The following is a 23,712-nucleotide window of genomic DNA, read 5'->3' as shown; positions in this document are numbered from 1 at the left end:
ACCAATCCAAAAGACAGGGAGCGAAGGAAGGGGGAGGAGCGACTTCCGACAAACGGAAGTCAAGCCTCTCCCTTCTCCGCGCCTGCGCCCGCGGAGGGCTGGTTTCCGTTTCCGGTGGCGACTCACAGTGGCGCGCTCCTGAAGCGTAGCGGTCGCTATGGAGCTGTTGGGCGAGTACATCGGACTGGAAGGACAGCGACAGCAGCTGCGGGTGCCTTGTGAGGCGCCGGGCGTCACCGACCCTTTCCAGAGCTTGTTGTCCGGTGTGGCTCAGATGAGGGAGCTGGTGACTGAGCTCTTCGGCTCTCAGGTACAGCCGGAAGCACAGGACCGGGGGACGGCGGCTCCCGACGAGGCCTTGGACGGTGAGCTTTGAGATGGTTCAGGGAGCGACAGGAGGGCGGGCAGGGGCGCCCGGAGAAATTTGGGCTGTACCTGGACTCATTTAGCAGGACTGCTTTTCACGATTCTCTTCATTTATGTCACACAAAAAACGTACTGAACGCCTACGGCCCTGTGCCAATCACTGGGCTGAACTCTGGAGAAAGAATGACGTGAATGCGACTCAGTTCTTGTTCTTGTGGAACTCTGTGGGAGGTTAGACAGACAAACATTCTTATTAAAGAGTAGAAGGAATGACCCTAGGCTTCTCTGTAACTATTGCAAACCTAGAGAACCCAAGAAGGCTTCAGAAAGAGCATGACTTCTAACCTGGGCTTAGAAGGATGGAAAGGAATTTTCCCAGGCGTGAACTTACAAATATGTTTGGAAGACCGCCATCTATTACAGAATAGGAACAGGTTCTGAAGATTGGAATAGATTTCAGATAAACAAGGCTTCACTGTCAGGGACTCCTTTCATTTCCCAGTGTGGTAGGTGCAGTTTGAAAGCAGAAATGGAAATTTTAACTGTATTCTTAAGTCTTGTCTTGAATACCCTGAGCTGAAGAACCTAAGAACTAAATATTGGAATCAGGGCTTACTTCCCCTATTGTTGATGTTGAGGTTCAGTCGCTCAGTTGTGTCCAACTCTGCAACTCCATGGACTGTAGCACACCAGGCTCCTCTGTCCTTCTGTCTCCCAGAGCTTGCTCAAATTCAGGTACATTTAAACTGCAGTGCCATCCAGCCATCTCATCCTTTGTCTCCCCCTTCTCCATCTGCCCTCAATCTTTCCTAGCATCAGTCTTTTCCAGTGAGTCAGCTCTTTGCCTCAGGTGGCCAAATTATTGGAGCTTCAGCTTCAGCATCAGTCCATCCAATGAATATTCAGGGTTGATTTCCTTTAGGATTAACAGATTTCATCTCCTTGCCTTCCAAGGGACCCTCAAGAGTCTTCAACAGTACCACAGTTCAAAAGCATCAATTCTTCAGCACTCAGCCTTCTTTATGGACCAACTCTCACATCTGTACATGACTACTGAAAAAACCATAGCTTTGACTATACAGACCTTTGTCGTCAGAGTGATGTCTGCTTTTAATACACTGTCTAGGTTTGTCATAGCTTTCCTTCCAAGGATCAAGTGTCTTTTAATTTCATGGCTACAGTCACTGTCTGCAGTGATTTTGGAGCCCAAGAAAATAAAATCTGTCACTGCTTCCACTTTTTCCCCTTCTATTTGTCATGAAGTGATGGGACCGGGTGCCATCTTCTTTGTCTTTGAATGTTGAGTTTTAAGCCAGTTTCTTCACTCTCCTCTTTCAGCTTCATCCAGAGGTTCTTTAGTTGCTCTTCACTTTCTGCCATTAAGGTGGCATTATCTGTGTATCTGATGTTATTGATACTTCTCCTGGCACTCTTGATTCTAGCTTGTGCTTCATCCAGCTTGGAATAAGCAGAGTGACAATATACAGCTTTGATGTACTCCTTTCCCAGTTTTGAACAAATTTGTTGTTTCCTGTCTAGTTCTAACTGTTGTTTCTTGACCGCATATGGTTTGGGGATTGGAATAAAAACTGACCTTTTCCAGTCCTCTGGCCACTGCTGAGTTTTCCAAATTTGCTGAGATATCAAACAGCATCATCTTTTAAGGTTCTAAATAGCTCAGCTGGAGTTCTATCACCTCCATTAGGTTTGTTCATAGTCCTAAGGTCCACTTGACTTCAGACTCCAGGATATCCAGCTCTAGGTGAGTGACCACACCATTGTGGTTATCTGTGTCATTAAGACTTCTTGTATAGTTCTTCTGTGTAGTCTTGCCACCTCTTAATTTCTTCTGCTTCTGTTAGGTTCTTACCATTTCTGTCCTTTTATCATGCCTGTCTTTGCATGAAATGTTCCCTTGGTGTCTCCAATTTTCTTGAAGAGATCTGTCTTTCCCATTCTATTATTTTCTGTTTCTTTGCATTGTTCATTAAGAAGGCCTTCTTATCTCTCCTTAATATTCTTTGGAACTCTGCATTCAGAAGGGTATATCTTTCTCTTTCTCCCTTGCTTTTCACCTCTCTTCTTTCCTCAGCTCTTTGTAAAGCCTCCTTGGACAACCACTTTACCTTCTTGCATTTCTTTTACTTTGGAATGGTTTTGGTCACTGCCTACTGCACAGTGTTACAAACCTCCATCCATAGTTCTTCAGGCACTCTGTCTGCAAATCTAATTCCTTGAATCTATTTGTCACCTCCACTGTATAATCATAAGGGATTTTATTTAGGTCATACTTGAATGGCCTAGTGATTTTCCCCTACTTTCTTCCATTTAAACATGAATTTTATAATCAGGAGTTCATGATATGAGCCCCAGTCAGCTCCAGATCATGACTATGTGGAGCTTCTCCATCTTAAGTTGCAAAGAACATAATCAGTCTGATTTCAGTATTGACCAGATAGTGATGTCCATGTGTAGAGGCGTCTCTTGGGTCATTGGAAAAAGGTGTTTGCTACGACCAGCGTGTTCTCTTGACAATACTCTTAACCTTTGCCCTGCTTCATTTTGTACTCCAAGGCCAAACTTACCTGTTTCTCCATGTATCTCTTGACTTCCTGCTTTTGCATTCTAGTCCCCTATGATGAAAAGGACATCATTTTTGGTATTAGTTCTAGAAGTTGTAGGTCTTCATACAACCAGTCAACTTTAGCTTCTTCAGCATCAGTGGTTGAGACATCGACTTGGATTACTGTGATGTTGACTGGTTTGCCTTGGAAACGAACCGAGATCATTCTTTCGTTTTTGAGATTGCACCCAAGTACTGCATTTCAGACTCTTTTGTTGACTATGAGGGCTACTTCATTTCTTTCCAAAGGATTCTTAACCACTGTAGTAGATATAATGGTTGTCTGAATTAAATTCGCCCATCCTGTCCATTTTAGTTCACTGATTCCTAAGATGTTGATGTTCACTCTTGTCATTTCCTACTTGACTGTGTCCAGTTTACCTTCCAAACATTCTTGATTTCTATGCAATATTGTTCTTTACAACATCAGACTTTACTTTCACCACCAGACACATCCATGGCTGAGCATCATTCCCGCTTTACCCCAGCTGCTTCATTTTTCTGGGGCTATTAGTAATTGCCCTCTGCTCTTCCCCATTAGCATATTGGACACCTTCCAACCTGGGGGCTCATCTTCTAGCATCATCTTTTTGCCTTTTCATATTGTCCATGGGGTTCTCTAGGCAAGAATACTGGAGTGGATTGGCATTTCCTTCTCCAGTGGACCATGTTTTATCAGAATTCTTCACTATGACACATCCATCTTGGGTGGCACTGCGCAGCATGGCTTGCAGCTTCGTTGAATAACGCAAGCCCCTTCACCATGACAAGGCTGTGATCATGAAGGTGTAACTCCTTTGTAGAGGAGCTTAAACTGTACTGTACTTTCCTTTTCTTTCCATCTTGTTTACATCTTGATAGTGCCAGATAATATGATAGAACCAACTCAGAATATTATGTGAATTTCAGATAGTAGATTGTTTCCATCAGCATGAAGTCCTGGTTCTTGGCTCCAAAAGATCCTCTCTGAACCGTTGAAAATACTGTCATTGGAATAAGGACAGGTACAGATGGAGCCATTTAAAAAATGGCTTGCTGGAAAAATAACTTCTACTTTTTCTGCTAATAATGGGTCATTAATAGCTTCATATATGAGGACATGCTTTTGTATGTTTAATCAAGTCCCCAAGGAGTTTCAGTTTGAATTTCCTTTGTTGAAAATGATAGAGGGACTTCCCTGGCGCTCCACTGGTTAAGACTATATGCTTCCACTGCGGGAAGCACAGGTTTGATCCCTGATTGGGGAACTAACATCCCTCGTGCCCTGTGGTGCAGCCCAGAAAAAAAAAATGATAGCGGTTAAAATGATGAATTTCATCTTATATGAATCATGTCTCAATTAACAAGTACAAAATTTTTTAAATGTAAATATTACAAAAGTGATAGAATGCAATACTAAAATGACAAATGGTGATCACTTTTTCTGTATAGGAATACTGAGTCATGGTGTTATAAACCTGGTACTAACAGTGTTGTGGGTCAGTTATACTTCAGTTGAAAAAAAAAATCATCATAATGACCAAAAAAGACAATCCAATTGCCAGGCGTGCAGAAAACTTGACCGAATAAGATATACAGATGGCCAGTAAGCACATGAAAAGATGCTGAACATCACTGTCTTTTAGAGAAAGGCAAATCAAAGCCACAATGACATAGCATGTCATACCCACCAGGAAGACTATAATTGTAAAGAACAGTAACATGTGTTTTGACTAGGATGTGAAGAAATTGGAGCCCTCATACTTTGCTGGTGGAAACGTAAAATGGGGTGCCGCCTTTGGAAAACACTTCAGTAGTTCCTCAGAAAAGTTAAATGTAAAATTATCATTCGACCCAACAGTTCTCGTCCTAAAGTTCTACTCCAAGTTCTCCCAAGACAGCTGGAAACATGTTCCCATAAAAACAAATGCACATGTGTTCATAGCCGCATTATTGATAATAGCTAAAAAGTAGAAATAACACAAATATCCATCATCTTATGAGTGGATATGCAAAATGTGTATCCATACGGTAGAATATTCCTCAGCAACAAAAAGGAATGAAGTACTGATAAATGCTATACAATGTAAATGAACTTTGAAAGCATAAGTGAAAGAAGGCAGACACAAAAGGCCATATATTTTGATTCATTTATATGAAATGTCCAGAACAGACAAAACTGAGGGATAAGAAAATAGACTTTTGTTGTTGTTGAGTCGCTCAGTCATGTCCAACTCTTTGCAACTCCTTGGACCAAAGCACACCAGGCCTCCCTGTCCACCAACTCCTGGAGTTTTGTCAAACTCATGTCCATTGAGTCAGTGATGCCACCCAACCATCTCATCCTCTGTTGTCCCCTTCTCCTCCACTCAATCTTCCCCAGCATCGGGGTCTTTTCCAGTGAGTCAGCTCTTCACATCAGGTGGCCAGAGTATTGGAGCCTAGCATCAGTCCTTCCAGTGAATATTCAGGGTTGATTTCCTTTAGGATTGACTGGTTTCATATCCTTGCAACCCAAGGGACTCTCAAGAGTCTTCTTCAACACCACAGTTGAAAAGCATCAATTCTTTGACACTCAGCCTTCTTTATAACTCTTATATCCATACATGACTACTGAAAAAACCATCGCTTTGACTATATAGACTTTTGTTGTCAAAGTGATGTCTCTGCTTTTTAATATGCTGTCTAGGTTTGTCATAGCTTTCCTTCCAAGGAACAAGCATCTTTTAATTTCATGGCTGAAGTCACCATCTGCAGTGATTTTGGAGCCCAAGAAATGAAAGTCTCACTTTCCATTGTTTCCTCATCTATTTGTCATGGAGTGATGGGACTGGATGCCATGATCTTCATTTTTTGAATGTTGAGTTTTAAGCCAGCTTTTTCACTCTCCTATTTCACTTTCATCAAGAGGCTCTTTAGTTCCTCTTCTCTTTCTGCTATAAGGGTGGTGTCATCTGCATATCTGAGGTCATTGATATTTCTCCCGGCAGTCTTGATTCTAGCTTGTGCTTCATCCAGCCCAGCATTTCTCATGATACACTCTGCATATAAGTTAAATGAGGAAAGTAGATTAGTGGTCGCCACGGGCTAAGGGGAATGGGAAGTGAAAGTAAAAGTCGCTCAGTTGTGTCTGACTCTTTGGGACTACATGGACTATACAGTCCATGGGATTCTCCAAGCCAGAATACTGGAGTGGGTACCCTTTCCCTTCTCCAGGGGATCTTCCCAACCCAGGGATCGAACCCAGGTCTCCCGCAATGCAGGTGGATTCTTTACCAACAGAGCCACAAGGAAATCCCAGGAATACTGGAGTGGGTAGCCTAACCCTTCTTCAGCAGATCTTCCCGACCCAGGAAGGGGAAGTGACTGCTAATTGGTATGAGATTTCTTTCTTGGAAGATGAAATGTATTCTAGAGTTAGTGGTGATGGTTTTATAACCTAGTGACTATCTAAATCAATAATCTGTACACTTTGAAAATGAATTTTATGGTGTATGAATTATATCTCCCAAGAAAAATGATAGATGGGAAAGGTTTTAAGCATCATAATTCCTGCAGTCTTTTTAACTGTACATATTGCTGATTTGATTTGTGCATTGTTTTATTAATCCCTGAAGTGAAATGGTCTCATTATCAACCATTTTTGCTATCTATATTTCTTTCAACGACTGAACATATTGTCATACAACAAATATTTGTTTTAAAAGGTGATGATGAAGATGATTCAGAAGATGAAAATAACACTGATAACAGAACTAATTCAGATGGACCATCTGCAAAACGGCAAAAACCATCTTAACTAGCTTTTATGAAATTTAAAAGACTGCTACCATATTTTATTTTACCACACACTGACATTTAAGGAACTTGTGCTCTAATTTGGAAAGCGTTTGTTTTTTGCCCTGGGACAGTTTTGTCAAAGAGGAAACTTTTCTGTGTTCATCAAAGAAAGACATAAATGCATAGAAATGAATCCCTTTTCTTGGGTGAGAAGTCAGTTTCAGATCATGGAAATAGACATTTAATAATGTGTGATATCCAGTAAGTTGGCAACTGAATTCTTACTTTATACTTTTTAAATACCCATTGCATTAAATTGTGTGGTGTCCACATGTTTTAGCTTCTGCTTCTGTTACGGAAATACATGTCAGGGTTTATGGACAATAACATTTCAAGGAACTGACATGAGCAAGTGATGAAAATGAGGTGTTAAATTTAAAAATGGCAGGTGCTTCCTTGGTGGTCAGGTGGCTACGACTCTGCATTCTCAATGCAGGGGCCCTAGGTTCCTTCCCTGGTCGGGGAACTAGATCCTGCACGCTGCAGCTAGAGTTTGCATGCCACAACTAAAGACCCAGCATGACGAAATGAAGACTGAAGATTCTGCACATGCCACAACTAAGACCTGGTGCAGCCAAATAAATTTATTAGTTAATTTAAATTTAAGAATGGCAATTCCATGTAAGTAGAAGGAAAATGGGAATAGTGAGAAATATTGAAGGGAAGGAGAGCCCTTGAGAGAGACCCAAGAAAATCTTGAATCCACACCTGAACTCAATATACAGACTTCTGGAGATGATACCACTCAACAGATAGATGTTTAACTTGTACCTTAAGAGAGTCAAATTGAGGTGTGCTTTTATGCTGGTGATACGCTGTTTATGTTAACACAGGTATAAGTCTTTAGGTAAGCAACCTGTGTTGATTGTAACTTAAGATATTTCATGTCATTCTGTAGTCAGACTTTGATTTTGCTTAACAAGGAACTATCAGATCCTTTAAATACATATATGTATATATTCCTAAAATGTGTGTGTGTATGTATTCCTTTTCTGCTTGTCAGAGGGACTAAGATATTTTTCATTTACTACACATATAAATGTTTCCTGATTCATTTTGATGGCTAAACTACAGGGAATCAAATCAAGTAACAGGTAGCTATTGAAACACAAATAGTCACAGAATTTTAGAGTTGGAAGTAATCTTATAGATTATATGATTTACTCAGAGATGAATTGAATCTTAGATATTTTCCTTGAGTTACAGAACTTACTGGCAGAGCTAGGTTATACACACAGCCTTTAAAAGATTACCATAGTACTTTCACAGTTACACATTCTGAAATCTGTAGCTTACAAAGTACATGGTGTTAAGGAAATTGAATTTACACACCTTTTTATATGTTTATAGTATTGTTTTAGTTGGAATATCGGGCTTCTACCAAGTACTCTTATGTAATAAAAACAATACCAACTAGAAAAAGTTATAAATGGTCAGAAATTACCTTGTTTGTTTAGTTTGTGATATCTCTCTGCTATTGGAACTTTAGGTCAGTTACTGATTTACAATAATCTTTTATCTTTATACATTCCTTAGAAAAACTTGGGACTTCCCTGGTGATCCAGTGGTTAAGACTCCAAGCTCCCAATGCACGGGGCCTGGTTTCAATCCCTGGTCAGGGAACTAGATCGCACACGCTGCAACTAAATATCCCGAGTGCTGCAACTAAGACCCGGCACAGCCAAACTAAAAAAAAACAAAACCTTAACCTGTGAAATTACAATAGTTCATAGTTTTAGAGTAATACCTGAACTTTGCTTCTGAACATTTTATCTCCTTTGTTTAGTAAATATGTTTATAAAGAAGAAATACCAAGATATTCATGCTTGTGGTCTGGTGTTTGGAGGTCTGGGTTATAAGTCTGATGGATCTTTTTCTGATTCTAATACTGTCTTCATAAGTGAGCCACATGTATGACAAAAAAGGTTTTAAAGGTGAGGGACTAGTTTGAAGAACCAGTATAAGAGAAATGCCTTGCTGATTTTCTAATCTGCTGCCTTTAAAAGGTAATAACAATAGCCACAGACATACAGGACACAGTTAATGTCTGAAACAGCTTTAGTAAAAGTAAACAACTTTACTTTCATAAAAGAAAGTCAACCCCACAATCCTACCTAAAAATAAGCTTGATGCTAGACTGAGATAATCTTTTAAAATATGAAACATGGAGTTCTAAATGTGAAATACATGGGCATATACAAATAGATGTGTGTTCTAAAAGTCAGTGCTTTTGTGTCACATTAAGAAATACTTCAATAAAGTTTTGTGACCAAGGACAAGAACTTTTACTCTTTTATAATAGGTTGCTGTTGCTTGGCTACAATATTAGTTAGGAAGTTTGAACAAACATTTCCTCCAGCAGAACTTTCTTGGCTTCTGGGATGTTAGGCCTCATACTATGTGTTTCTGTGGAGCCTAGCCCCCTGTATTGACTCCCTCATGTTATGAAGTGTACTTCATTAGAATTATTTCTTCAAGCTGCTCAATTTTTTTAAAACTTTTATTGAGAAGACTTGTATTTTTAAGAAAACAGAATTTATGTTTTCTTCCAAATGGGACAATCGGTTGGAGACATCTGCGGCTCTCAGTTTATTTTGTAGTACTTTTATCTAGATCCTATTTAGCCTATTAAAGTTACACCTATTCCTCAATATAATTAATTCATTTTACAAACATAGTGTATCAGTTTTTATGATGCACTAACATACTGCAGTAAGTGATATGATAACGTATAAGATATGATAACATACTGCAGTAAGGCACATACACAAAACATCCTGAAAACATAGGCTTTTAAACTCACTTTCAACCACTATGTTGTGATAAAATGATTACAAGAAATTCCAGTTTGAACTTACCCTGGTGGGCAACGGAGCACCACCAAGTTAAACCTGTACTAGAGTTTGCAATTATGTAACTATGGTAGTTACAAATAAATTAACATGTTTGGGGAAATTATGATCATTTTGTGATTTCATCTTGCATATTTAAGTATATAGTAAGATAAGCATGTAAAATTATTATAGAAATTGGAGGATATTTGTAAAATAACAAATGAGAAACAAGTTGGTTAGTTTTTGTGATAGAGTTGGGTTCTTTTCTCACTATGAACATAATTTCAAGTAGATTCAAGATTTTTAGTGTATAAAATAATATTTTTAAAAAAAACACAAACTCACAAAAGTACTAAAAGAAAATGGACTGAGTTTTTTTTTTAATAGTATCAGAATGAGTAAGGATACCTAAGCAAGACTTTAAGAAATCCAAACACTGTGATAGAAAAGATAAATAAATATATTTATATGGTAATAAACATTTCTGAACAGTCTGTAAATGAGGTTAAAAGACAAAGGTAGGGTAAAGTATTTAGTGTTTTCAACAGAAATGACCAAGAACTAATATGCCTTTTATAGCTCTCACATGTACCAGTCAGAAAGACAGAAATTTCACTTCAAATAAATGAAAATTAAAACCACAACGCAGTATCATTTTTTTACTTTTCAGACCGAAAGGTCAAAAGTTTTGATGCAATATTGAGCTGAAAATGGTGTGAAATCTATAAGATGCTGGTGGTGAGAGTGTTAATTGGTATAAGCTCCTTATAAGTCAAGTTGACTCTGTCAAAATGTAATGATGCATGCTCTTGGGCCCTATCAGCAATTTCACTGATAGAATTTATCCTATGGGTAATAGCATACATATACACAGGTATATTTACAAGATTATTGATTGCAGCATTATTCTTGGTAACAGGATTGGTGGTGGTGGTTTAGTCAATAAGTCATGTCCATCTCTCGCAATGTCATGGACTGTAACCCGCCAGGCTCCTCTGTCCATGGGATTTTCCCAGACAAGAATACTGGAGTGGGTTGCCATTTTCTTCTCCAGAACAGCAGATTATAAACAATCTAAATGTTTATCAGCAGAAGACCCTAGTTAAACTAGAAGCATTTCAGTACAATAATTCTGTGCAGCCATTAAAAAAAGACCATGTGTTGTTAAGGATCCATCTCCAGGATATGATGCTAAATGAAAACTAGCAAGATACCAGACAGTGTGTAGAATGCTTCTAGTGGAGAGTACTGGCTAGATATACATACAGTATCTCTGAAAGGAGAGTCAGACTGCATCTGGGAAGAGAGAGTTGGGGTTGCGAGTGAGAGGGAGATTTTTCATTGTATCCTCTTGTTCTCTTTGCATTTTTTTTAAAGCATGTGCTGGGCTTCCTGGATGGCTCAGTGCTAAAGAATGTGCCTGCCAACGCAGGAGACATGAGTTCGATCCCTGGTCCGGGAGGATCCCCCATACCTCGGAGCAATTAATCCCATGTGCCACAAGTATCAAACCTGTGCTCTAGAGCCCGAGAACCGCAACTACTGAAGCCCATGCACCCTAGAGCCCCTGCTTTGCAAAAGAGAAGCCGCTGCAGTGAGAAGCCTGAGCACCGCAACCAAAGAGGAGCCCCTGCTTGTGGCAACCAGAGAAAAGCCTGTGCAGCAGTGAAGACCCAGTGCAGCCAAATATTTTAAAGAAAGAAAGAAAGCATGTGCTACATATTTTTCTACAAAAGCAGGGAAAAAATCACGCTTTTAAAAAAATCCAGTTTTTTTATTTTTATTTTTTGGCTGTGCTGGATCTTCACTGCCGCGTGGGGTTTCTTTAGTTGCAGTGACGGGGGAGGGAGTACTGTCTAGTGGTGGCACACAGGCTTCTCATGGTGGTGGTTTCTCGTTGCAGAGCGTGGCCTCTAGGCTAGGCGGGGTTCAGCAGTTGTGGCTCCTAGTCTTTGTTGCTTCACAGCATGTGGGCTCTTCCCAGATCAGGAATCAAACCTGTGCCTCCTGCATCGGCAGACAGATTCTTTACCACTGAGCCACCAGGGAAGCCCTCCATGTTTTTTTTTTTTTAATTGGAGGCTAATTACTTTACAACATTGTAGTGATTGACATACATTGACATGAATCAGCCATGGGTGTACATATGTCCCCCATCCTGAACCCCCCTCCCACTTCCCTCCCCATTCCATCCCTCAGGGTCATCCCAATACACCGGCCCTGAGTGCCCTGTCTCAGGCATCGAACCTAGACTGGAGATCTGTTTCACGTATGGTAATATATATGTTTCAATGCTATTCTCTCAAATCATCCCACCCTCGCCTTCTCCCACAGAGTCCAAAAGTCTGTTCTTTACATCTGTGTCTCTTGCTGTCTCGCATATAGGGTCATTGTTACCATGTTTCTAAATTCCATATATATGTGTTAATATACTGTATTGGTATTTTTTTTTTCTGACTGACTTCACTCTGTATAATAAACTCCAGTTTCATTAGAACTGATTCAAATGCATTCTTTTTAATAGCTGAGTAATATTCCATTGTGTTTATGTATCACAGCTTACTTATTCATCTGCCGATGGACATCTAGGTTGCTTCCATGTAAACAGTGCTGTGATGAACATTGGGGTACACGTGTCTCTGAATTCTGGTTTCCTTGGTGTGTATGCCAGACAGTGGGATTGCTGGGTCGTATGACCCCGTGCTTTTAAAATAAGGGCAGTTCAGCCATGTTAACAGTTAAAACATTGTCGTGTAAATAATTCAGGCCAGAAATTAAGCAATCCAGGCTTAAGAATGTCCACATTTCCCATCTGACTACTGTTATGTCAGAAGGGGAGTAGAATGCAGTTTCTAAAGAGGTTAGCAGAGCTGGGCTAAATATGAGATAGGGTAACTTTAATAAAAGAGGAGGTATTTCTAAAACTGATGGGCCTAGCTGTAACCCTCTATTGTTCAGTACTCTTTGCAACCCTGTGGACTGTAGCACGCCAGGCCTCCCTGTCCCTCACCATCTCCTGGAGTTTGCCAGAGTTCATGTCCATTGCATTGGTGCATTTGTACAGTCCATTACAACTATATAAAAAGCTGTACCCCTCTAGCGAGTGCATTATTCTCAAAGTATAAAAAGAATTTCCCAGTGTTACTGTAACTATTCCAGTTCTCAGGTGACCTTTGGGATCAGAATTGCTCTATTTAAAGACATGGCCCAGGAAACAGCGAATGCTAGACAGTAAGCCTCTATTTATATCTTTTAAAAAGTAGCAGCTCACATGGGAGCAGCACAAGGCTATTAGGTACAGTTTTAAGTAGAAATTTACTCTCATGCCAAAATTCTGCTGGGAATAGAAGTAACTTCTAGAGGCACCATTACTAGTTTAAGTGAGTGCTTTAATTTAGGGCCAAGATATTGCCCCCTGATACCAGAGTTTAAATTTTGGCCTTGAAAAGAAATTATCCCCATGTGCTGAAACCTGAAAGAGCTTAATAACCAAACTTACCTAGAACATGTGACACATTATGCTATGCACTTTGTTTTTGTTTGGAAGTGATAGTCCCTCAGTAGTGTCCAACTCTTTGCGACACCATAGACTATAGCCTGCCAGGCTCCTCTGTCCATGGAATTCTCCAAGCAAGAATACTGGCATGGGAAGCCATTCCTTTCTCCAGGGGATCTTCCCCAGCCAGGGATCGAACCCGGGTCTCCTGCATTGCAGGCAGGTTCTTCACCATCTGAGCCACCAGGGAAACCCATGCACTCAATAACCTTAATCTTTTTTCTCTCTGGAGAGTGAAGTAGATTGTTTTGTAGCCTAGTGAGAGAGTTGTCGAGTGGCAGTAAAAATCATCCATGTAGTAAGCAGTTACTAAGCACCTACTATGTGCCAAGCACTGTTCTGGGCATAGGCTACATGATATTAACAGACAAATGCCTGCCCTTACGGAATTTAGATTCTGACAAAATGTGTAACATGTCATACGATGGGAAGTGCTCTGGAGAAAAGCGGGGGAGGCGGATGGTTGATTTTAATCAGAGTGGTCAGAGGCAGCCTCACTAAGCTGACAGTTGAACAGAGGTCTAAAGAACATGATGGAGCTGGTCAGAGCTGAGCATTCAAGCAGAAAGTACACTGAGCCCAGAGGCCTTGAAACATGTTTTTCTGGCTTGTTCTAGAATCAATAAGAAGACCAGTATGGGTGGCATGGAGCAAGGGATGGAGGCGGTAGTAGAAGATGAAGTCAGGGGCCACTTAGAACTTTGTGGGCCACCTTAAGGACTTTGACTTTTATTCTGAGAAGGGAAACTATAGAAGGATTTTTGAGAAGAGTAACATTTTTAAATGATCCCTCACCACATGTTTAATAGTAGACTTCTAGGGGACTTGAGCAGACTTTGGTGGTTGGAGAGATCAGCAGCTTATCTTTAAATAGGTTAAATTGCAGGTGCCTGGTAAGATACCTTAGTAGGTATCAGGTAGGTGGTTAGCTATTCAAGACTGGAGCTCAGGAAAGAAATTTGGGTTTTAAAGCCACGAGCCTGGATGAGATGACAAGGGAGCAGAAAAGAACGTGGGCACGCCATCTCTTAGAAATTGAGTAGATGCCCTCAAAAGGAACCAGCAAAAGGCATAGGAAAAGCTGGTGAGGCAGAAGACTAATAGGAAAGTATCTGGAATTGGGCTATTTAGCCACATGTGGCTGCTGAGCTAAAATGTAAAATTCAGTTCCTCAGTCACACTAGCCGCATCTCAAGGGCTCATTTCATGTGGCTTCTGGCTGTTGACAGGGACAGGACAGATAGAGGACGTTTCCATGATCACTAAAATTCTATTGAGCAGTACTGTTCCAGAAGCCAACAGAAGAAAATACTTCAAGGACAAGGGGGTGTGTCCAAAAGTAATTTGAGGGGGAGTTCCCTGGTGGTCCAGTGGTTAGGATTCCATGCTTTCAGTGCCAAGGGTGTGGGTTCAGTCTCTGGTTAGGGAACCAAGATTCCCCCAAGGAGTGGCAAGGCCAAAAAAAGGAATGTGAAGACTGAGACTTGATCGCTGGGTTTAGTTACATGTGAATGACGGGCACGCTGTTGACAAGAGAGCGACTTTGATAGAGACAGAAGCCTGACGGAAGTACATTCAGGATAGACTGGACAATAGGAGTCAGAAAATACAGACATCTCGTTCCCCACCGTGAGCTTGGGCTGGCAGCTGTCTGCAGTCTACCTGGCGTGGTCCTGTCTACACTGACATCCCTGCCACTGAGGGTCCTGACATGCCCGGCCTGCTGCTCCCAGTGCTTCGTGCCCAGATCCATTCTGAACCACTACAGGAGCAGCTCAGGACCGGGGATATTGCCACTGGGCTCACCTCCTGCTTCCTGTGTCCTGCCTGGCGCTGGGCCTCGCCACACCTGTTTAACATGGTGAACAAACATACAGGTTTGATTATTTTCTGGGTGCTGTCACTTCAGAGCACTTTACCTGATGATTCCACTTCCCCAAAGAAAAGCTTTTTAATTACGAAAGCTTTGTTTGAAGTAGAATCAAATTCTAAGGGAATCACATTTTTCCCTTTAAAACTAGTGTTTTGTTTTTAATGACTGTATTTCTTTATTTTTGGCTGTGCAGGGTCTTCAGTTGCTGCATGGGCTTTTCTCTAGTTGGGGCAAACGGGCTACTCTCTAGTTGCAGTATGTGGGAGAGTTTACTAGAATTTGAAGTCTTAAGAAAGTCTCCCTCAATAAAATAAGGAATTACTACTTTACAAGACAATAGCAAACCCACAAACCTTTCATTGCATCATTTGTAAGACAAAAAGTGATGGAAATAATGTTCTTAAACGATTTCCAAACTCGCACTGCCTCAGGACAAATCAAATAAAGCAAGAAACTGTGCAGTGACTTTTCTTAAATTACATCCTTTTTTCGATAAGCAGCATAGTAGAATGATATAGCGGGAGATCTGAAGCCAGATATCCTGGGTTCAAATCCTGGCTCTTCCACTAGTGGTATGACCAACAGCAAGTTATTCATTCTGTGTGCCTCAGGCATCCTCGTTTTCCTCTTCTGTAAAGTGGTATTAGTACCAACACATACTTGCATCATAGTACTCTCATGCAGCATGAATCGTATATCTCCGGAATCTGCCTGCAGCCATGCATACTTTCAGTAAGTACTCAAAAGATGCAAGTGATTTGGTTACCTGTCCCTTGCAAAAACACGTATTTCAAACTGTTACTTAATTTGAAGACTCAGTGTATCAGTGTCTTGTAGCAAAAAAACATTTCAGTAACTAGACCTTTGGAAGTAGTAAAGGAGAGAAATGAGACTACTGGAGAAGAATCTGATTGTGCCTCTCCTGAGTTTCAAGGACACCTGCTTTATCTTTCAAGTAAAAGCTTCCTATGGAATGCCCAGCCTTCCATTCTGGTCAAACTTTACTTAAAGCTGCTTGAAGACTTTGATTTTCAGTAGCTCATACAAATTGAGAAAAACCTTTCTTCAGTTCTTTTCCATTTATTAGCATGGTTAGGCAGACAGTACCCAGTGCTGAAACATGTCATCTGTGAGAAGCCCTACAGCTCAGGGATTAGGAATAAAGGCATCAGATGCCGGGTTAGGCTCTGGCTTTGCTTCTTGGCTATGTGACCTTCAGCAAGTTACAGAACTTCAGCTCACTGTCCTTATCTGTAAAATCTGGCTAATAATAACTTATAGGGCTGTTGGAGGACTACATGACTTGACTCACATTAAAGCTCTTAAAATAGAGCCCAAGAGAAGCACCAAAAAATGTTATGATTCTTATTAAAAATCAGTGTAAAACATTTCTCTGGTATTGATGACGTAACTATAAAAATATATCTTGATCTCACCCAGAAAAAAAAAAATTCCTAAAATCTAGTTTTCCATTTTTCAGTTATTTGTATTGTTGCCAGACATGAGGTAGTGAGTACAGACGCAAAAGAGGCAGTACAGGGGTCACATCTTCATGCAGTTAACCTATCGCCTGAAGACTAGACTTTAGGCAGAAAAGAAAATCAGAGGGATGGTGACTTGAGAGCATCGCTTAGCACACATCTGACAGGGATTGGAATGTTTTCATTGAACACCTTGTTTCCATTTTCTATGTGTTAGATTGCTCAGCTTTCAAACATTTAGTCTTTTCCCAAGTAGTTTTTTTTTTTTTTCAATTGCATTAATAATTCTAGCTAATAGCGCCCGCAGCATTACCAAAAGGAAGACATTTTGCTTCTCAAGACACCCATCGCCTCAATAATTTCATACCAATTTCTCACAAGCTGATAGCAAACGAGCATAGTGCCTTAGCTACAATGGGATGAACTGGTGTTTTAGTTTCAAGAATTTTAAAGCAAGCCAAATAATTGTATAAAATTTAAATTTTATGACCATGTTTGGACCTTTTTACATTAAGCACAATGGAAATGTTCATTTTTCCCCAAAGGAAGATTTTCTGAATTATCACTATGTTGCACAGTAAAATAAAAATATGAGTCCAGGTACTTATTCAAGTTTCTAAGGAATGCAAATAACAGATAAAATTTTACTTCCAAAATCTGAAGTCATCCACATGATTTTGTAGTACTGATTCTCAGTCTTTACCTAAAAAGTCATTATTCAGATAGCCCCCTAGCCACATTCTTTAAAAAGCTTCTGCCCCACCACAACTTCCTGAGATCTGTGAAGAAACTGCAGTCTTGTGATCAGGTTCCATATCATACTGGGAGTTTTGTACTTGTAAGGAAAAAGTGATGTCAGATTTTATGTGTCAATCAGTTGTAGTCTGCTGATCTGATTAGAAGCCTTGACAAATGCTTGGTGGCGATTGCATATAACTGCCAAGCATATGGGGATAATACAGTAGCCCACCGTTTTGGGGTCAGCTCTTGTACAAGAGTAAAGGAATAAAAACATCTGTAAGTAAGGTATGAGAAAAACAATTGTCCAGAACCAAAAAGGCAGGGAGAGCAACCGAGTTTTCAAGGAGTGTGTCCACGTGGTTCCTTCAAGGGGCTCCTCTGGGTGCTGTTGAATGTGTTCCAAGGCCAGCCTGTTGTAAGTCTCATTGATTTCAAAAACGTAGTAAAATGCCGCTGCACTTGCTAATAGATAGAGTCCCACTCCGATCCATCCCATCCGCTGACGGAAATTCATCATTCTCCATGCTCTGTGCCTGCCAGTTAGAAACAAGTTAGGGTCTAGTAACGCTGTCATGGTAAGTATTCCAAATGTACTTAACTTTTTTTCCCCCAATGAGTTCTAAAATACCCCATTTGAGGTTTTAAATAACTAAATTTACATCTATTAAGAAATGTAAACAACTTACAGGTCGTTTTATGTAGTAGATATGATAAAGTTTAATTATATATTGAGCAGGCTTTTTATTGAAGCCCACATATAAATCACTATATCTGACTTAAACAGGTCCAGTACACCGCCCCTTAAACTATAATTAAATTAATTTCCTACGGAACATTTCACTGTTAACAGTTCAAATACTTCCTGATTTAACAGTATTGCTGCAGACATGAACGCCTGGTTCTTCAAGTTAAACCTATGTCGGAGCCCCCAAGTTAAGACAGTAACTCTTAAACACTTACAGTGGTCCCGAAAATCTTCCTGTTCCCACGGCAAGCGTTAAAGAGTCACTCAGTTCTGAATAATCGGGTGGCTTTGGCATTTCAGAGAAAAAGCCACCATAAAAGAAATCCCCCGGGGTCACCGGCTGGGAGAATGGTGAGCACGGCCAGCCTGGAGCAAAGACTAAGTGTGATTAAGCACAGCGTGACTGCAGCCGGTCACGCGGCGGGCTGGCCCCCGCTGCTGCTGCCCGAGCCCCAGCCTGTGGCTGTGGCGGTCGGCCCAGCCGGGAGGCTTCCCCCGACACCTGGGCCTTCCCTGCAGCCGGTCCCGCCCCCTGTCGCGCAGCAGGGACCGCCGGCCGCGACGCGACCAAGGCTGCGCAGGCGGCGCCAGACCCGGGCCTCTCCGCCTTGCAGCGCCGAGAGCCCAGTGCCGGGCAGCGGCCACCGGGCGAGGCTGCAGAGCTGGGCAGGTCCCGGGTCTCACCTCCTGTCCGGGTTGGCCCGCCTGCCCGCCGTCCCGGATGCTGCCACACTCGGGGCTTCCGGCTCGGGCCGGAAGCGCGCATGCCCCGCCCCCGAAAGACCCGGCCCTCCCCGTGACGTCAGGCCGAGGCACCGCCCTCTCCAGCGCTCTCCAATCGGCTCCAGCTGTCTGGCTGGCTAAAGTTGCGGAGGGGCGGGTAGTGGCAAAGACTCTCTTCTGGTGGGCGGCTGTCCGAGGCTGGCCGCTTCAGTCCTCCTCAAAGCTTCGCCCTGGTGCTTCTCTTGTGGCTCTGGTCCCCAAGCTGTTCCGCCCTGCGGAAAGCTCCGCAGCGTCGGGCGGTCAGCTGTTCCCCCGGCGCGCCTCTGGTATCCCCCTTGGGTGTGCATCGAGTGGAGAAGAGGCCGCCCCTCGCGTTCCTCGGGCCTGGCGGTCCGGGAAGCGTCGCGAGCAGGTCCTGGTGCCTCGGCTGCCGGCGATGGACTCACACAAACAGCTAGATCCGAGGCCCCGAGAGGCTCCGGTGACTGCTTGCCGCAGTGGGGCTGGCCGCAGGCGCGGGTGCGCGGGCCTTCTCCGGGCTCGAGTCTCCGGTCATTCATTGACATTTCAAACTGACCTGACTGCCTCGTCCTCGCAGCCCGTCGGAAACTCGGACATTAACCAGACTTAACTCTAGTAACGCGGAGGAATACTGTGAATTGCGGTGGTGTCAATGGTGTGGGGAAAATTGGAATTTAAATCTTGTTTGGGGCACCCTGACGCTGAGGCTCTTAGGAGACTGGTGTAGGGGGATGGATGTGAACTCGCGGAAAGCGCCGTTGGTTGCCGGCATAGCCCAGAGCTGTGATGTGGCAGAAATCTGCGAGCTGGTGTAGCCCCCTTAGGGGAGTACCGACTCTTCGGGAGGATGTCCCGGAGGGACGAGATCAGGAATGTAGCCTTAATAGGACTTACTGAGGAGACAAGTCATGCTCTGGTCCCTAAGGAGATACCCGGAGGTAGAGGTGCCTGTAGAGTGCTCATTAAGTCCCCTGACCCAGATAGTGAATTTTTAAGCAAAGCAAATGAACTCTTAGAGGGGGAGGGCGTGACATTGGGTAAGTTTACCAGAGCTCTTGCGTATGGAAACGACCGTTTGATCTAGACTAGGATGTGATTCTAGGACTACGGGCCCTTTTGTTGGCACAGGCAGTCCATAAGGCTCTTCAGCCTGCTCTGCAACACCTGAAATAGAAAAAACGAAGTTTTCTCAGGTAGTGATCCTCCAGAGCCAGAAGTGTTTGAATCCTGGCTGCTTCATACTACTCAAATGATGAGGATATGAAAGATGTAAGATGTCGAAAAAACAAGGCGATTGCTAGAGAGCTTCAGAGACCCAGCATCCGGTATCATTTGACTCTTGCAGATAAACAATCCTTTTATCACAACTCCTAAATGCCTGCAGGCTCTGGGAGTTGCAGGTCAAATACCTGACCACTTACCAGAAGGAGGGAGAAAATTGCTTAGGTACTAAGGCTGGAGCGTTTACTACAGAAACTGGTAGAGAGAGGAGACTTGGAGTGAGCCCGGAGCAGGTCCTTGCTGAAGCAGTCCACAGAACACCAGTGCAGGCAGGCTTCTTAGAGTTACTGACCCTAATAAAGGATGAAGAGGCAGCTGAAGAGGAGGAGGAGGGTGCCCTCCTCCAGGCAGGACTTGAGGGACATTTCACCTGAATCTTGGGAAATCAGGAAGGGCTATCTGCAGCGAGCAGAACCTGGAGGCAGAACAGTGTATGCTCAGTGATAGACATTAACCTATCTTGTGCTGCCAAGTTACTCATGTTTGTGCAGTTCTTAGTACAATCCTTTGTCATTTCTGTGCCCATGTAATGTCTCCTAAATGTCTCTCTAGTCATTGACTAGAAGGATGTAGTTCAGCACTGGTATTTATCTATTTATATTCACCCATGAATTTGTTTTTTAATCACTCACAGTGTACAGAAGTTTCATCACTATGCACATGTGATACTCTGAGAGGACCTCTGGGCATGTCTCAGGTGCACATGCTGATCAGACCTCGTTCAGATGCTGGCTTGTGTGATAACGGGGGCCAGTGTAGCTGTCCCACGTGACGACGCATCATAGGTAGTTTCTAGGTGTGCGTGTGTCTGTCAGTCGCTCAGTCACGTCCGACTGTTTGCAACCCCATGGACTGTAGCCCACCAGGCTCCTCTGTCCATGGAATTCTCCAGACAAGAACATTCCCTTCTTTCTGATCTAGGGATCGAACCCGGGTTTCCAGCGTTGCAGGCAGATTCTTTACCATCTGAGCCACCAAGGACGTCCAGTTAGGTATGTCTGGCCCTATATTAATCATGAAGATCATGAGCGGTGGTTTTTATTTTCTGTGTGAATAGGAATTTTATTGATTCTATGCCATCAAAACAAGAGGGAGAATTCAACGCTGTGGTGGGTAAGTGCGCAGCTGCCATCTCTAACCCCAGATTTCTCATGTGTGTCATCAAAACATCTAGTTGTGAATGTCATATTAATAGGTTGCATTCAATTATAGTTGAATTCAATTATAGATATGAATTTAGAAAATAAAGAAATGTGAATAAAATGACCTTTTAACCTATTTTGTTTATACCGAGTTTCCAAGAGCAATTTCACTTGAACAAAGTGTTTCAAAAGCATGAATGTGAAAACCACTCAATTTGCACAGTCCTTTGGACACTTAGTCCCTTGGACACTTTCCTCCTGGTGCCCAGGGGTAGGGAGTAGTTTTCGAACTGAGAATGCTGGTGGGACCTTCTCCTGGGGCACAGTGGAATGAAATGAGACTGCACAAATGAGTGCAAGTAGCAGGTCCCAAGGTATCAATGTGTTGAATCTGGAGGGTGAAGGGAAAACAGGATCATTGCATACCTCTGGGTGGCAGGCTAGACTAAATGGTCCATGTACTTCTTCACTTAATCCTTGTAAAAATCCTGCAAAATGGGGAAACAGCTAGTTTCAGAATTCTGTCATCTGCCTTACTGCAAGACCTGCGTTGTTCCCACTGCCAAGAAAGAGAAGCAGCCCTAAGGGTGTCTGGACCCAGCCTCACAAGGGAAGTCGGGCAGATTGTTAACAACATTTAATAATTAGTATGTGCAGATGACACCACCTTTATGGCAGAAAATGAAGAGGAACTAAAAAGCCTCTTGAAAGTGAAAGAGGAGAGCAAAAAAGTTGGCTTAAAGCTCAACATCCAGAAAACGAAGATCATGGCATCCGGTCCCATCACTTCATGGGAAATAGATGGGGAAACAGTGGAAACAGTGTCAGAGTTTATTTTGGGGGGCTCCAAAATCACTGCAGATGGTGATTGCAGCCATGAAATTAAAAGACGCTTATTCCTTGGAAGAAAAGATAGCATATTCAAAAGCAGAGACATTACTTTGCCAACTAAGGTCCATCTAGTCAAGGCTATGTTTTTTCCTGTGGTCATGTACGGATGTGAGAGTTGGACTGTGAAGAAGGCTGAGTGCCAAAGAATTGATGCTTTTGAACTGTGGTGTTGGAGAAGACTCTTGAGAGTCCCTTGGACTGCAAGGAGATCCAACCAGTCCATTCTGAAGGAGATCAGCCCTGGGATTTCTTTGGAAGGAATGATGCTAAAGCTGAAACTCCAGTACTTTGGCCACCTCATGCGAAGAGTTGACTCATTGGAAAAGACTCTGATGCTGGGAGGGATTGGGGGCAGGAGGAGGAGGGAACGACCCAGGATGAGATGGCTGGATGGCATCATGGACTCAATGAACGTGAGTCTGAGTAAACTCCGGGAGTTGGTGATGGACAGGGAGGCCTGGTGTGCTGCGATTCATGGGGTTGCAAAGAGTCGGACACGACTGAGTGACTGAACTGAACTGAACTGATGGACTACATCTTTTTTTAAAACAAACAAACTGAACGAACATATTTATTTGGCTGTGACTGGTCTTAGTTCAGCATGCAGGCAGCATGCAAAATCTCTAGTTGTGGCACTCAGGATCTTGTTTTTAGTTGTGGTATATGGGATCTAGTTCCCTGACTAGGCATTGAACCCAGGCCCTCAGCAGCAAGAGCACAGAGTCCAAACCGTTGACCACCAGGAAAGTCCCTAGACAACATCTTTCTTAAACACTACTGCCAACTGGATGCTGTAATGAGTAAGAACCTGGAAAACCAGTGGGCAGCGGGGAGGGTGGACATGGGCTAGTGATTTGGTCTCAAAATAAGGAAGAATGAAAGCATGAAAGTTGAAAATTGCTGAAAGATCATACTGAAAGTCTTTAATAAAAATACCCCCAAAGAACCAGTTTTGGGATATATACTTTTGGGTTTAGATACAAAGTCATGTTTCTGTTATGAATAAATATCATGTGTTCATTCTTCATAAATCCCCCTACAGAAGGTTAAATACATATCAAACCATCTTGTTGTACTTCCTTAAATGTATGTAATTTTAACTTGTCAAATACAACTGTATTTGTCACTTAGTTATGTCCAACTATTGTGACCCCATGGACTGTAGCCAACCAGACTCCTTTGTCCATGGAATTCTCCAGTCAAAAACACTGAAGAGGGTAGCCATTCCCTTCTTCAAAATATCTTCCCAGTCCAGGGATCCAACCCGATCCTTTACTATCCGAGCCACCAAGGAAGCCCAAAAGTGAGGAAAAAGAAGCTAAACAGGAGATGGCACATAGACTCTGGATAAAATCAGAGATGTAACTCCGATCTTGTTTATACGCGTATAGTCGTTTGTTTGCCACCTTAGGAAGTGGTATTAGCTGTGTTTTGCTGACAGACATTGTGAATGTGTGCACATATAGGTGTTAATAAATGTTGCACCCCTCCTGTGTATGTGAGGCATTGAGATGGAGGGGAGTGATTGTATAATTAAATTGAGGTTATAAGCCCAGCCGTGGAGATCTACCCAGTCAATAATAATAACTGACTTTGAACACTTGTGTGGACTAAGC

General features: G+C 42.5%; 3 protein-coding genes across 4 annotated transcripts; 2 read left to right on the top strand and 1 right to left on the bottom strand.

The window, feature by feature from the left end:
* Positions 1-149: 149 nt before the first annotated feature.
* Positions 150-7,686, top strand: GON7 (GON7 subunit of KEOPS complex). Its single transcript, XM_068991471.1, has 2 exons — positions 150-365; positions 6,676-7,686. Exons 1-2 carry the CDS (start codon positions 158-160, stop codon positions 6,765-6,767), a joined length of 300 nt encoding a protein of 99 aa, XP_068847572.1. The 5' UTR covers positions 150-157; the 3' UTR covers positions 6,768-7,686.
* A 9,369-nt stretch (positions 7,687-17,055) lies between these two features.
* On the bottom strand, positions 17,056-18,784 carry LYSET (lysosomal enzyme trafficking factor). Of its 2 annotated transcripts, none has more exons than XM_068991457.1 (2): positions 18,723-18,784; positions 17,056-17,826 (listed from the first exon to the last, which is right to left on the bottom strand). In XM_068991457.1, the coding sequence occupies exon 2, from the start codon at positions 17,808-17,810 to the stop codon at positions 17,415-17,417; it is 396 nt and encodes a 131-aa protein (XP_068847558.1). In that variant the 5' UTR covers positions 17,811-17,826; positions 18,723-18,784; the 3' UTR covers positions 17,056-17,414. The 2 variants fall into 2 exon arrangements, with proteins under 2 accessions (XP_068847558.1, XP_068847557.1); XM_068991456.1 differs by lacking the exon at positions 18,723-18,784 and adding an exon at positions 18,254-18,512.
* MOAP1 (modulator of apoptosis 1) lies at positions 18,387-20,437 on the top strand. Its single transcript, XM_068990987.1, is given in 9 exon segments — positions 18,387-18,839; positions 19,024-19,274; positions 19,360-19,577; positions 19,580-19,858; positions 19,861-19,960; positions 19,962-20,171; positions 20,173-20,220; positions 20,222-20,280; positions 20,283-20,437. Coding segments are annotated over 9 exon segments (1,773 nt in total).
* The last annotated feature ends 3,275 nt before the right edge of the window (positions 20,438-23,712 follow it).

This window comes from Capricornis sumatraensis, chromosome 19 (genome assembly GCF_032405125.1).
Source record: "Capricornis sumatraensis isolate serow.1 chromosome 19, serow.2, whole genome shotgun sequence".
NCBI lineage: Eukaryota > Metazoa > Chordata > Mammalia > Artiodactyla > Bovidae > Capricornis > Capricornis sumatraensis.
This window is presented reverse-complemented; position numbering and strand designations above follow the sequence as displayed.

What these genes read in the sequence shown, in the direction of transcription:
- GON7 (XM_068991471.1), top strand. Translation starts at nt 158, where the DNA reads ATGGAGCTGTTGGGCGAGTACATCGGACTGGAAGGACAGCGACAGCAG. An exon ending in TCCCGACGAGGCCTTGGACG is followed by an intron (nt 366 to 6,675) that starts GTGAGCTTTGAG and finishes TTGTTTTAAAAG; the next exon opens with GTGATGATGAAGATGATTCA.
- LYSET (XM_068991456.1), bottom strand. Translation starts at nt 18,333, where the DNA reads ATGCCAAAGCCACCCGATTATTCAGAACTGAGTGACTCTTTAACGCTT. An exon ending in GGAAGATTTTCGGGACCACT is followed by an intron (nt 17,827 to 18,253) that starts GTAAGTGTTTAA and finishes TCTAACTGGCAG; the next exon opens with GCACAGAGCATGGAGAATGA.